This window comes from Eurypyga helias, unplaced genomic scaffold (genome assembly GCF_000690775.1).
Source record: "Eurypyga helias isolate BGI_N326 unplaced genomic scaffold, ASM69077v1 scaffold10845, whole genome shotgun sequence".
NCBI lineage: Eukaryota > Metazoa > Chordata > Aves > Eurypygiformes > Eurypygidae > Eurypyga > Eurypyga helias.
In genome coordinates this window covers 25,613-39,433 of record NW_010249498.1, presented here as the reverse complement: position 1 = coordinate 39,433, position 13,821 = coordinate 25,613, and the positions used below count along the sequence as shown (strand labels likewise).

Below are 13,821 nucleotides of genomic sequence, written 5' to 3'. Positions count from 1 at the left end.
TCAAAAGGAGAGGAATAAAAAGAAATTACAAAGGAGTTTGGTCAGGAACTTCTATTTTCCCCATCTGACAGCAAGAACAAGGGGCAAGCAATAAAGTGAAGCACTCCTTTCAAACCATAGTTTAAACGTTGAACTCAGGTGGGAAACAGGGCAAAAGTGTATCAAAATGCAGAAACATCTGGGCATTCTGTACATTTCCAGAAGAGACAGATTTAGGATAACTGGAAGTGATACTGCAGCTATCCCTCAGGACTGAACTGTTAGAGATGAGGAGGAAATGTAGTATTAGGGTAGGTTCTTTTCTTTGCGTCTCTCTCTCGTGACGGACCCTCATACCTTCTTCTGCAGCAGCTGGTGTGACTGATAATACAGCACAAGTATCAAAGCCAACAGAGGCAAGTGTGGGCTTACAGCTTCATTTCTCAAGCCTAGAAGACTCTTTCTGGCCTTTTTTGAAGCTTCTGACACTGGCTGGTGCCTTTCTAAGCAGGACAGTGGGTGGGATGGACCACGCCTTGCTTCCATACAGCAGTTCCCTTGGACTGGAGGAAGGCATGATCTTTCCCGTGGAAACTACATTTCAGGCATTGAGTTGGATTCTCAGTCTTCTTTAGGGTACAGGCATAAGAGAAAAATATACTTCTCTAGCTTTTGTGGGAAAATCCTGAAGAGTTAAATGGGAAGGAGAAAATTAGGGTTTTAGTGAAATAAATGTGATGATCCCTAGCAGTTTTTAACTATTTCTCTAGGTTAATGGAACCATCGTTTATGTTTCTGGAGACTTTCATCTCTGAGGATTCAAAAAGTGGTTTGGAAACGTAATTATTAATTACAGACTAGCCATCTTCCATGATGGACTGGATTCATTACAAAGATTGAGTTCATTACAAAAAGGTTGTCTTTGGACTTTTGTAGGTTTTTATACTGTAAACTTTACATTCCAGGTAAGAGAGTGTCTGCCCTTTCCCACTTTCTAGAGTTACTTAGGAATGAAAATGGACTTCTAGAAGCTACCAGTGGGGAAGAAAAGGAAGGAGTTGGCCAGCAGTAGGCTTAGTGGGCAGGTGGGAGGCAGCTGCCCTGAGGTTTTTTTTGCTGCATTTCCTGCTCACTAACTTAACTTCTTGGTGACTCAATCTCCCCATCAGTAAACTGGGAATAAAAGTATTCCTTTACATGGCCTTGTCAGTGGGATGTTAAATTTAATAATTAAAAAATGCTCTGAGAGTTTTGGATGAAAAGTCTCCTGGAGTGTTGCTGGTGGGAAGTAGCAGCACCACACAAAACAAACATGCCTATTGAAGACAGCTGCTGGTTTTTGACCTTAAAGCCTACCTTTGCCTCTGACTTAATGTTCCATATCTCTGGAACAAACAGGAAGTAGTTGTACTTTTGTATACATTTTGCTTACCCCTCACCCCTTCCTTGCTCATTCCCTTCTTCTAAGGCATTCATTTGCCGAGCGTATTGGTATCCAGAGGCAGGCGTAGCTTGTCACAATGAAGACGTGCTTGTTTCCAATGCCCTTGAGCTTGCTAGAAGCTTCTTCTCTTGCTGAATGTATGATGACCCCTCGGGTTTTGCAGTCCCACAAGGTTCTAAATACAAAGCAAATGCCCTTTTGCACCTAAGCGCAGGACTTTGAAACCCAGCCAAGCCCACAGCCTGAGATGATAATGGAGGTTCCTTAGTGACTTTAGATTCAAGGGTTGGGATTTGCACATAAATCAAGTCTCAAATCCCTTCTTTCTATTGAAATGTCTGGATTTAGCATCCAGAGGGAGGTACTAGCAGTTCATACAGGGAAATTAAATCTGTATGATTCTCTGTTGACTTCTCTGGCTTTTTTAATAGCTCAAGTAAGGGAGAAGTTGGGGAAGGTGGCATAGTGGGTGTGTGTGCAGAGCTTAATGCCGAAAGCAGAGGCCTGATTGAATAGACCTCCTTGTGATGAGAAGGGGGATCAATTCGCTGTTGACCCCATCCATTGTGTGGGTTGTCCTGGGAGTTTCCTTTGAAAATCCCAGTGGTTTGGGTTTTCTGCATGGTTTGTACTCAGCCTTTCCCTCCATGAATAGAATAGTTTTTGCTGGAATTTTTGCTGGATTTTCTGTGGTTATTGGCTGAGCAATGCTTTCTCACTTCAGAAGACTTGAGCAAGCATGTTGTGGAAGCACTGACCAGGGACCCTGAATCATTTGCTGGCTTAGAGTTTTTCATATATAGAACAAACATATTCCTGGGATGCAATTGCCCCCAAGAAACAGATTATATTTTACTGTCCCAGGTGGAAGTGTTCATTCATTACTTGGATTGCAGGAGTGATTTGGGGCTTTATAAACACAGGAATTTCTGCCCTGCAGGGTTTACAGCTCATGGTGATAGAAAGGCAGGGAGCTTCAGGCAGAATGGGGAACACAACCCAGTCCTAAAAGATGAGAAGTGGTCAGAGCTGTGAAATAAGGACACCAGATGCTGATTTGTGAGCATCAGTCCTGCACATTATTGCTTAATAAATCTATTGGCCTAGAGGAAGGAGTTCATTCTAGAAGGGAGGGAGTGCTTGAGAGATCCACACCTTGGCCTTGTCGGGTGAAGAGATGTTCAGGATGTTTCCCTGCTGTAGGGTTGCTCTGAATGAACTCCTGGACGTGTGGGTGGAGGCCAGGACCTATAAGAAAAACTGAATTCTTTCCTAGGTGTGTTTTAACATCTCACTAAATGTAACACGCTGTATTTACCTACCTACTGCACAGCCTCATAATCTAGTGGCAGCATTCCGAAGGGGAATAAGTCCCTGTTCCTTCACCTGAATGGCAAGTTGCATCAAGCTTCCTGGTAAACCCACAATGTCTCTTGGAGTCCCTTGCCTCAGGCCTGCCCCCGGGCCAGCCTTTGGCTCTTCCTGCAGTGACTGGGGGTTGTCCTGTCTTATGGGCTAGATTCTACAGTCAGCTGTGCTGTAGGCCCATTGGGATGGGGTCCATTGGTGTAGGCCCATTTAAAGCAAACAGAAGATTTTATCTAGTGAATATTACGTGAAAATTCAAGACATATCCCTTTGTTTTTTCAGACTAAGTTCTTAACATTGGCCCCAGACACTAGCATCCCCATGAGTGGAACATGTCGTGGTATAGGAGAATGTTGCTTGAAGGTGTGCTGTATGAACTCTGCCAGATGCTAGAGTTCATACATTCAAATGTTTTTCTACTTCAGGAGATCAGACCTTCATATTTGATATTTGAGTATCTTAGGAAGCCCTGGTTTTGTTCCTTAATTGAAGCATAGGGAGTTAAAGGAGAATGATTTCTTCCCCATTTATTTCCTTCTGATACAGTATGTCCAGCCTTCTTTTCCTCTAAGCAAACACAGTGATTGAAGAGAGACCGTGGTTTTGGTAATATAAAAATGAATTCTATGTGTAGATCTTTTGCAGTTAAAAGAAGAATTTGAAGAACTCTCCTTCAAGGTAGAAACAAGCTTGAAAGTCTGTCAGTCTTCTACTTGTCGTCTCTGTCCTTCTGCTTGTTAGCTGTCTGGGGAAGACACATACAGTCAGTATGTTTTGTTTTTCAGAAGTTGATCTGCCTCTGAAGAAAGATGGATTCACCTCAGAAAGTACAACCCTGGAAGCCTTGCTGCGTGGAGAGGGAATAGAGAAAAAAACAGACACTAAAGAGGAAGACACTATACAAGAAATCCAGGTAAAGGAGAGCACCATGCCCTGACAGCAGGGCTGGGCTTTACAGTTTGTCTCTGAGCCTACCAGATTTTGTCCTGTGGCAGAACAGTGCATCTGTTGACAGCTGTGTCATTCTGCTGTCAAAATGCTATCAAACCATTGTGCCACACTGTGATGTTCAAAATGAACTTGGGATCTCACACACTTCTCTTGTCAGAAGAATCTTGGTTGTTTTGCTGTCTTCTGCACGGCTCCTGTGTTGGAGTTTGTTTTGCAGCACTGAGACGATTACATATAAAACTGACAAGCAGAGATGTGTCCCAGCCATAAACTGAGTTTTAGTGCCTCATATTTAAAGTGAATTTGGACATGCATTTGAATTTGGACTCACAGCTGCTGACTGTAGACAAAAATGTGTTGTTGCCTTGCCTGTTTTTTTTATACTGAGAAGCCTTCAGGAAGAGTGCAAGCAAAATAAATAACTAAAAATATTCTAATTTTAATGATTTCAGTTGTTATTAGCGATGGAGATATGAGGAATATTGCCTCTTCATGCTTTATAGTTTGAAAGTTCGTCATCAAGATTCCATTTCATCCTTTAACAATTAAGAGTAAAGACACATTTGTTGGTCTGTCACAGAAGGAATACCTCTAAAATAAAGGGTTCTTATATAAGGGCATGTCACTTTACAAAGACATCTTAAATCATTAGGAAAGTGGGCTTCTCCTGGGGGAGCAACGACGCATCTTTGGTGATGCTAAAACACCGTTGTGCTTATTAGTGATTTTTAGCCAGAGCCATTGGCAACGTGTCAAACTCGTTAATTTTGGCTGAGATACAACATGTTGAATCTATACCTAAAACTAGTAACAATTTGAGTGGCAGCTCCATGCCAAATGAAACAGAAGAGCGTGAGCATCAAATCTGTATTACTTGGAGCTCGGTCGTACTGGTCTGTTTGCTAGAGATTGCACACACGTAAGGGCAGCACCATTAGGTGTCCCATTCCCAGTTACACAGGTGAAGGAGCACCATCTAAGAGGAAGCATCCCATGCTCATGGAGTAGGGAAAAGCTTGGCACGAGGCCCGCTCTGTGTTTCCTTCTTCAGTAGTGTATCTGGGTCTATTAAGCTGAGCGCCCTAAAGGTCTGTTTATAGCTGCTTCCAAGGCCACAAGAAGTGATGACGCAGCATCCTTATGAGATCAACAAGTGCCTTTGGATGTTGCTGTGTGATCTCGGCTCCCAGATTACCCCCAGCAGCAGTCCATGGGAAGAGACTTCAAGGATGGGGGAGCTGACACAAGTCTGGGCATTGCAGAGCAGGCAGAGGGTGAAAAAATATACAAAAAGGTTTCAGCTGAACTGCTGTAGCTGTGATCTGTAACCTGGACGCAAGTTTCATCAGAACAGATGCAAAAGGCATGTCTTGCTGTTGTTTCTTATGCAAGTACAGCTTATTTGGATTCAGTCTATGTACAAACAATTGCCTTTACGGGTAGCCAGCTTTCGGTGTGTACTTAGGCACCTGGCAGCTACTCTCTACCAGATCAAAATCATGATCGGTGCCTCTTATCTGTATGACAAATAAGAGAATGCAAATCTCTCTTGTTCCTTTGCATGCTCTTTCTGTGCTGCAACTTGAAAGGGCTCAGCCTTTCAGGGTAGTGAGGGTGTAGGATAGACATGGTCATAATTCCCACCCCACCACCAGCCACTTACCACCCTCTCAAACTCACACTATCTGTCAGGAGAAGACAGCTTGGGGCTTAGCTGTGCTGAAGTACATTGGGCTGGGAAACTGTTTAGAAAGACAGAATAGGAAAAGTTCCTTTGTAAAAAGGGTAGGAGTTGCCACTGCTAAATGGAAGCAGTTATTGGGACCTGCTGTACAGCTGATACTTAACAGGGTTGAGGTTTTTGCCCTACAATAAATTGGTGTTGAATGTGCGTCTCCATTGTTTGCTGGGTAAGGCTTTGAATAGCCTTTTGACCATGCTTCAGAAAGGCTATGCCCCTCTGTCAAGAATTAAAGTCATTACCCTGCCAGTGTCCCCAAATTCCTACTTGGTTACTTATTATCTCTATCTTAAATTGGTGCTGCAATTTAAAATTAAAAAAGTGGTTTGCAGTAGTTCTCTTAACTGCTCTCGTGTAGTACTGTTGTTGCAAACTAGCTCCTTCCCTTCCACGTACGGTATGGCTGCAGCCTTCTCTTTTCTTGGAGTCACTTTAAGATATGAAATTCTGTGAAAACATAAACTCCTATCAGTAAGGTTGCATATTACATAGCACTAGTCACCTCAAGTACCATGTCTTCTGAGTGCTCCAGTTTTCTAAGATGAGGTCCATTAATGTACACAATTGCACGAATTCTGAAGAAACATTTTATACATGCAGAACTGGAACTTGCTTAACTTTTCTATTCCCTAGTGTTTAGTACTCTAGTATTATGTGAAATTATATTTCATGATAGTCTGACCTCATCGATCTCTCCTGAGACTTAAAAATAAAAGGAGCAAAACCAGATGAAGACTTGATCCTCTACCATGTTCTAAAACTTGCTTGTACTTTTTAAAAGGGACACTGTCCAATAATAGTCTTAAAAATTTAAGATAAATTTTGAATAAATTTGTATAGTTGGTCTTCCAAATACAGGCTTTTTTAAAAGTGAAATTGCTGTTATATTCTTTCCCGTGAATTGAGAGTTCTCTGCTTGAGGTATGTAGCAAGTAGAGAAAGCAACTGTGATTTGCTCCTGTTCTCCCTCTGCTGGCTCTCAAATAGCTGTTAAGTAGAAATTATAGGGAAGGGACAAATGCAGTAAAAGACTGAAAAACCTCCTCATCGGTTTAAAGTCACCAATTTGAATCTGCATCATGCTGTAATTTAAATGAATGGTGGCATGGCAAAGATAAGTTAGTGATTCCAGAGTAGCCCCTTACAAAACAGCACCACGCCAAGAGTGACAGGAGTGGCTGGGGACAATTTCTGTGTTTCTAGCAGACATGCCAAGGCTTGAGGGGGTTTCAAGCGGACTTCATTCCACATTAGCGTTGTGGTGGTTTGTCTTGCTTGTGTCCGAGCGACATCCAACTTGTGCATGTTTTCAGGGCAGCTGGCCTGTGTTTGATTCTGTAGAGGCTACATTTCAAAAGATCAAGATAAAAGGATTTAAATTTCCTAGCCTGTGCATCTCCCAGTTTATATGGGATGACAAATTATTGTTCCTATGAAGTGATTAAGTGAAGGAACTATTGCTATTGTTCCCGTTAGCTTCAATGAGACCTGTACTTCCTCAGCATTCTCATGGAGCAAGACCACTTCTTCCAGATTACAGAGTTGCACCTGTGTTGTAAGCCCTGATAAATGTTACTTTCTAGATCCACTAAACATGCTGAAACATATGGGGGAATAGTCCCTATTTTTGCTAAACAAAGAAAATTCTGAGCTGCCAAGAAGAAAAACACCGATTTCTGTCTTCTTAAAGTGCACTCTCAACGTTAGAGGAAAACAAAACAACTTAAGGTGCGAGAAACTAAAATCATACAATTTCCCAGACAGGGCCTGAAGTTATTCATACCAACACTTGTGTTGTCTTGGGAGATTGGTTCTCAGTGGTGCCACTCTTGTTTCTTAGGAACCTTTTTTTGTAGTTGACTGATATCAGTGGTATTTTTTAATAAGAACTCCTTGGAGAACTGTGGGTGGAAGGGAAAGCAAAATTTGCTTTAGCAGAAAGAAGTAGGGGTTCTGGGATCTGATTTGGCATTATATCATTAATCAACTGTAATTTAATAACCTGTAGTCACTGTGGTGAAGAGCAGCAGTTGGTTGTATGTGTCATCTTCTTTTCTTCTAATGATTCCTGTTCATTGTTCAACCACAGAGGGTTTTAGAAAATGATGAAAATGCAGATGAAGTGAATGAGGAAGAGGATTTGGAAGAAGATATTCCAAAACGAAAGAACAGGCCTAGAGGACGGGTAGGTGGAGACTTTATTGGAATGGACAGGAAGGAAGCAGACTTCTGCTTTCTCATGTACATCTGTCACGTATATTGTATATGCAAAGTGTATATCCATGGATATATAATAGATGACAGTGATAAGACTGTGGGTAATTTTCAGTGATATGGTTGAAGATTTTTTCAATATCTTTTCTGTTATTTTTGTGAATTACCAAGAAAAAAGACTCTCTTGAGAGTAAAAATTCAGGAAAAATTTAGAATTTTAATGTAAAGTGTAAGAATTCTGATGACATCCTGCTATTACAATACTCTTACTTTAAAAGAACATTTACTAATTACAGAAAATCAACAAATTCAGTCATGACAGCCAAAAAATACAGTTAATAAAAGTAACTTGAACTGTGTTAGTACGTTTTGCAGCTTTCTCCAAGGTAGCACTTTGTGCTGACACTGGCCCTCTTGAGCCCATGGCAAATCTTCCGTTTGCTTAAGATGGGCAATATTTTATCCTTAGGGGGAGTCTGTGTCCCTTCTCTTAACAAAGATGTCTTTTCACAATTTCAGCAGGGCACCAGTTAAGTAATGAGGCCAACATTTTAAAACCTGGAATTGACATTTTCAATTGTGGCCCCATAAGCTAGGCATCTATATGAACACAATTCTCTGAAGTTTCACGCATTTTCATCTCTCTTTGGCTCCAGCAGGTGCTGCAGGGGCACAGGAGCTCTAGAAGTACCTTTTGATGTGTTTATAGGAGTCAAGCAAGAAGGGCCACATTTTAGGCCAAATGAGCAGGATATAATAGCTTTTGAATGAGAGACATGAAACCACATTGAATACTTGCAATGTACTTATGCATCAGACCCTCTCTTTTGGTTTCTTCTGTTGTTGTGTTGTTTCAGTTTTCTGCTCCTCTTTATTTTGGAGCTTAAGTCCTTTAATATAAGATCAAAGCACTTTAATAATTGGATAAGTATATATTTCACCTTCCTTATTCTCAAAATCACCTGAACCAGTTTCTTTCTTTCTTTCTTTCTTAGCCAAAGACCCCCACCTGGAAAAAAATTTTCCAGAAAAATGTAAGTTTCAGAAAATTTGTATGAACCAGTAACCAAAACCAGGAGTTAGAATCGATACATGCACACAAGCTTGACTGTAGTGATCAACTAATATTCCAGTTTAACAACTCTTTTCTAATAAGTTGCTCTCACATAAATTGCACATGCTGGTTAGGCCGAGTGAAAGAGTGATATACTAAAAGAGTGATATGCTAAAAGAGATATACTGCTCAGGAAAAGAGAATTTGCTGTATTCATATATCCAGACCCACATCAACAAAGTCCTGAAGTTACCGATATGTGCAAAGTTTTATTCTCCTGTTCAGGAAGCTGTTTCAGAATAACTCTTATTACTTGGAAAGGAGTTGGAGGGTACTAGACGTCCCATTCATTTTGAAGCATAGATTTATGTCGTATTTTCTGCCCTAGAACTGGCCCCCTAAGGAGCAGCAGGATCTCTTGCCTTTTTCTTGCAACTAACTCCTGCTCCACTAATGCTCTGGCTTCATTGAGTGCAGAGAAGAGAAATCTGAAGAGTGCCAAATACTTTGAGCAATTTTCATTTTTAGTTGATGGCATCAATAACCAAAGCAAAATGTGGTATAAATTAGGACTTCCAAACTAAGGCCAGATTCCCTAGCTGTTGAAAACTGCTAAGCCTGAATTGTGACTGGTCGTGAGGGTTTTGCCGCTCTTCAAGCAGCCCTTTTCTAATGGGAGCCTGACCCAGTGCAGGGAATCAGGACCAAGGGTTTGAAATTAGGGGACATTAAACCTGGGAAGCTTTTACTGAATGGGAAGGAGTTGGTTAGTATAGTTTTAGAGGGCAGAAGAGGGGAAGGACATGCATGGGAAACTAGATCCTGCGGAGTGCAGCCTTTGGGGATTCAGAGAAGGGGTGAGAAGGGCTGACAGCAGCGATGCAGGATTAATGCGACAGAATTACTGCTCTGGACTTTCCAAATTGCACATGCCCCTTCCTTTCCCTGCAGCATGATTTTATTTTTAATCCTGGATGCTCCATCTGTCCCTCTGGCTACTCTCTCTTACTGCTTCAGGGCTGCTTCAAGGCTGCTGTGCCATGGCTTCCAGGTCTCACACGTCAAGTCTCGTAGTCTTTGCTGCAGCCTGTCAGGAGAATGAAGGCAGTTGTGGATGGCTGAATTCAACAGACCGGAGTGCCAACAGCAAGCACCGGGCACTCCATTCAGTGCCTCTGGGGAGCTGCTTAGTTTATTAGCGCCTCAAGGCTAGCCCTGAAATCGGGAGCATTAGGAAGGACACTGAAGGCTGAAGAGGTGGATTTACAGAAGGAACTTTTTAGTATCTTTGCTGGACAGGGAGAATGTGGTGGGAGCTGGGAAAAACAGTTTGCTAGGAGATACGAGAGGAATGCAGCTGCACCTGTACAGATTGTCTGCTTGTCGGCTGATTATCCCATGGGACAATTTCAAAGGCACTAAAGACAGTTAGGAACCCAAGTCCCTTTGAAAGTCATTGACTTGAAAAATCTCCCCGTGTGTTCAGTGCATGAAAAAGTGTATCTGACGTGAGGTCAGGATGTGAGTGCTGTACCCTCGCGTTTCTGCAGAGAACGGTTTGAAGGGAAACAGCTGGCTGTAAGACTAGCGAAACTCTGAGCAACAGACCTTACGTTGCCGTCCTATTCTGAAAGGCGCCCACGTAAAAACAGTACCTTCCTACTCAACAGATCCCTTCTCAGCGTGTAAACAGTCAGACCTAGTGACAAAAAGAAAACTTCACAGCTTTTTCACAGCCCTGAAAAGAGAATGCGGCTGGTAGGATAGGGAAATCGGATCTTAATTCAGATACCAGCAGAAACATTTATTAAGGGCCAATCACTTGTCTCTGTAAAGACCCTCTGACAAGGTGAGGGTTGTATAGGAGCTGCCAGGGACTGAAATTCAGCTTGTAGCACATCTTGCAGTAGTGAGGGAAGAAAGGAATGAGCCTGGGATTGATTTCATAGCCCAGAGGGAGTTTACAGAGCTGGCAGTCAGAGAGAAAATATTGCAGACTAGTAAGATGATTCTATGTGATATGGTCAGTAGAGTAACTTCCACCAAACAATTGTTGCTGGGGCCTTTTCCAGGGTGAAACTGCTTTTCAGTTCACCCTTACAAATCTCACTCTGCACGTGTGTGCTGATCCAGAGGTCTTTGCAGAAGGCAGAACTATACTTGTCATACCTAATAGTACTTACCCCATCCAGACAGCTGCAAATCCATGTCTTTCCTTCAGGACTGCGTTAAGAGTTAGACCTGAGCAATCCCAGGGAAAAAATGTGTGAAGTTTTTATAAATCCCCATTTTGACAGACTCTGGCAGAGCAGTGTAAAACTGTTCCTTGTTCCTTTTCTTTAGGTGTCTGATGGAATAGCAGCTCAAATAGTTCGGTCCCAAATTCACAGAAGAGGGACAGAGCTCCTATGACCCCTTTATGTCTGGGGTACTAATCTGAAAATTTCTACATCTTCTCCAGCTTTACTTGATAAAGCTCTGTCCCTTTCTTATTTTCACATGCAAAAGCTGGAAGGATTTGATTCAGGTGACCTTGTCTAGGGTGGGAAACATCACCAGTTTAATAAGAGGAGCAGCAGAAACAATTTTGTTGTTCTTACCCGGGAACAGAGTAGCTGGCAGTATTAATAAAGGGCTATCTAGCCATCCACCCGCAGATCACTTCCTCAAATAAAGATCAAGTCTAAAATTATTGTCATCTAGAGACTGTACATTAGTGAACATGAAAGAATTGAAGGCCTTGGCCGAGTTCCCAGTTCCACATCACAGCCTCCACCCCTGGACAGATATGGGCTGTCCCCTTGCTGGCATCTCAGCTGAGAAGGGTCAGGACCACGTAGCTTTGATGCTGAATTCCACTCTTACCCCTGGAGCTGAGAACAGAGCAGTCTGTGCTGTGGAGAAACAGAGCTTTTCAGTTTCCAGGGTCGCCAACTTGGTATGTTTTAGGAACACAGCACTGCAGAGAGACCTTTCTGGCTAATTCCCGTTCTCTGTTATTGCAGGTAGCCATGTTACCTAATCTTTCCCACTAACTGACCAAAGCTCCATTTTATAATTTAGCCATGGTACCTTTGTCCCAGAAGGCCATTTCAAAACATTGCTTTTCAGCTTGAAAACAAAACAAAACAAAACAAACAACCGCCATTTGAAAATATTAAAGGAAGTAATTTTACCTCTGTTTTATTTGGGGCCTGTCTTCTGGCTGATTTAATGGTTATGTTTATCCTAACACTGTTCATTCCTGTTCATCTATTAATTCATCCATATTCAGTAAGCAAGGTATTTGAGCATCTTCAGAAATGAATGTGTGATGATACTCGACTGAATATGTGCTGGCAGTGTCGTGCTGCTGTGGATGAACAGTTTGGGTTAGCTGTGGAGGGGATCTCCACTGCATTACAAGGTCAATTAACACAGTGTGTGTCTTAGGAGATGGAGGGTCAAGCCCACCCTTGACAAACTTGTATGGAAACTGAGGATTTGTTTAGCCTATATTACACATTTTTTGTAGGATGATGAGGGGCACAAGGAGACGTGAGGGGCGATGGAATAATGTTAACATGCCTCTTGTCCTTGCAGGCTCGGGGATCTGGAGGTGGCAGGAGACGGAATGATGCTGCCTCCCAGGATGATCATGACAAACCCTATGTTTGTGACAGTAAGTAGCACTTAGACAGCTGATTCTGCTTCCAGCCTGGTCGTACCAGCTCGGTGCACTCAGGGCTTCATGTTTTCCCTTCCAGCAAAGTATTCTGCTGCTCTCTGACATGCAACAATGCCACCTGCTGCTGCTGCTGCTGCTCTTGGTGTTTTTGCATGAAGGAAATAAAATTAAGTCCTCGGCAAGACTCCACTTCCCTTTGCCCTATAATAAATCATCTCTTATATTTTCTTTCTCCTTCTCTTTTTCTGGCTTCACTGCCTTTTGTCTTCCTTTCCCCCATGTAAGATTCACCCTCTATTTCTTTCTCTGTTTCAGATAGTTACAAACAAAAGCATAACTCAAAAATCTCCGACAAAGGTACTTCTCCCTTGTTGTATCTCTTAATATATTTGATGATTCTCTTTCCTTCAGTCCTTTTAAAATCTTACTGGGCTAAATCTTGACGGTCTTATTCTCATCCCTCACTCAGAAGGTCTCTTGTGGCATCATCAGGAGTTGAGCCCTCCTAAGAAACAAACACAACTGGAACGCTTTGTTTTGATATATATTCCCTTTGAATACAGCCATGCTGTTTGACATCTCGCAGTGGGACTGCAGGTGAAGTAAGGCATTGCCTAAACTGGAGAATGATGCCAGAGTGCAGTGCCCAAACTGAAGTAGGAAGGAGTCCTACTATAAGGAAGGAGGAGTCCAATATTTGATACACAATGTATATTTTTTACAGTCTAGTCCTTGGTCCTTTTCTTCTTCTTTTGATATTCTTTTTTTGCTTCACTGTGTCATTTCTGTGAAGGGCACTTATCTTACCCACATGCATGTGAGGTCTCCCCTCCTGAGGCTTACTGTAGAGCGTATGTGCAATAATAATTTGTGCTACTGGATGCCTTCTATCCTTTAAGGCAACAACCTAACAAAAGTTATCAGAAGTTAGAGAATAGCAGAAGGTCTTCTCTTCTATGACCAAATATATTTGGTGGTTTTGAGGACAATTAGAATCTCCCTTTCGCTGCCATTTGCCTATCTTGCAACATTACTGACCTTAAAAGGCCAACCAATACAATGTCAAACTATGGGGGTATTTCTTGCTTATTTAAAAAAAAAAAAAAACATGAAGAAATAAGGAGCATGCATGATAAATAAGAACTATATTCCACTTGATCAAATTGTATTCTTTTATGGTGAGACCAGGTGACGCTGCATAGTACAGTGATGGACATGTTGGGTATTTTGCTTCAGCAAGGTGAATATTCTGAGGGCAAAGAACAGAAATTGAAGGACTTGCACATGAATGGGAGTGTCTGAAGACATGATGAAGGAGGAAGAGCTCTTCAGGATATGAAGAGTCAAGAGATATCTGCTGTGATTAAATAGCTGTCCTTGTGTGTTGGAAGAACGAAAATGTG

At 42.1% G+C, this 13,821-nt stretch overlaps 1 protein-coding gene across 1 annotated transcript in view; it reads left to right on the top strand.

Annotated features, from left to right (window-relative positions):
• Positions 1-835: 835 nt before the first annotated feature.
• The window catches only part of LOC104509442 (zinc finger protein DPF3-like), a gene marked incomplete at its 5' end in the record, with an annotated part of 38,568 nt that continues 25,582 nt past the window's right edge, over positions 836-13,821 (top strand). The window contains 5 exon segments of the mRNA XM_010151382.1: positions 836-944; positions 3,577-3,704; positions 7,573-7,668; positions 8,693-8,731; positions 12,334-12,412. Coding sequence (XP_010149684.1) covers positions 836-944; positions 3,577-3,704; positions 7,573-7,668; positions 8,693-8,731; positions 12,334-12,412 — 451 coding nt within the window.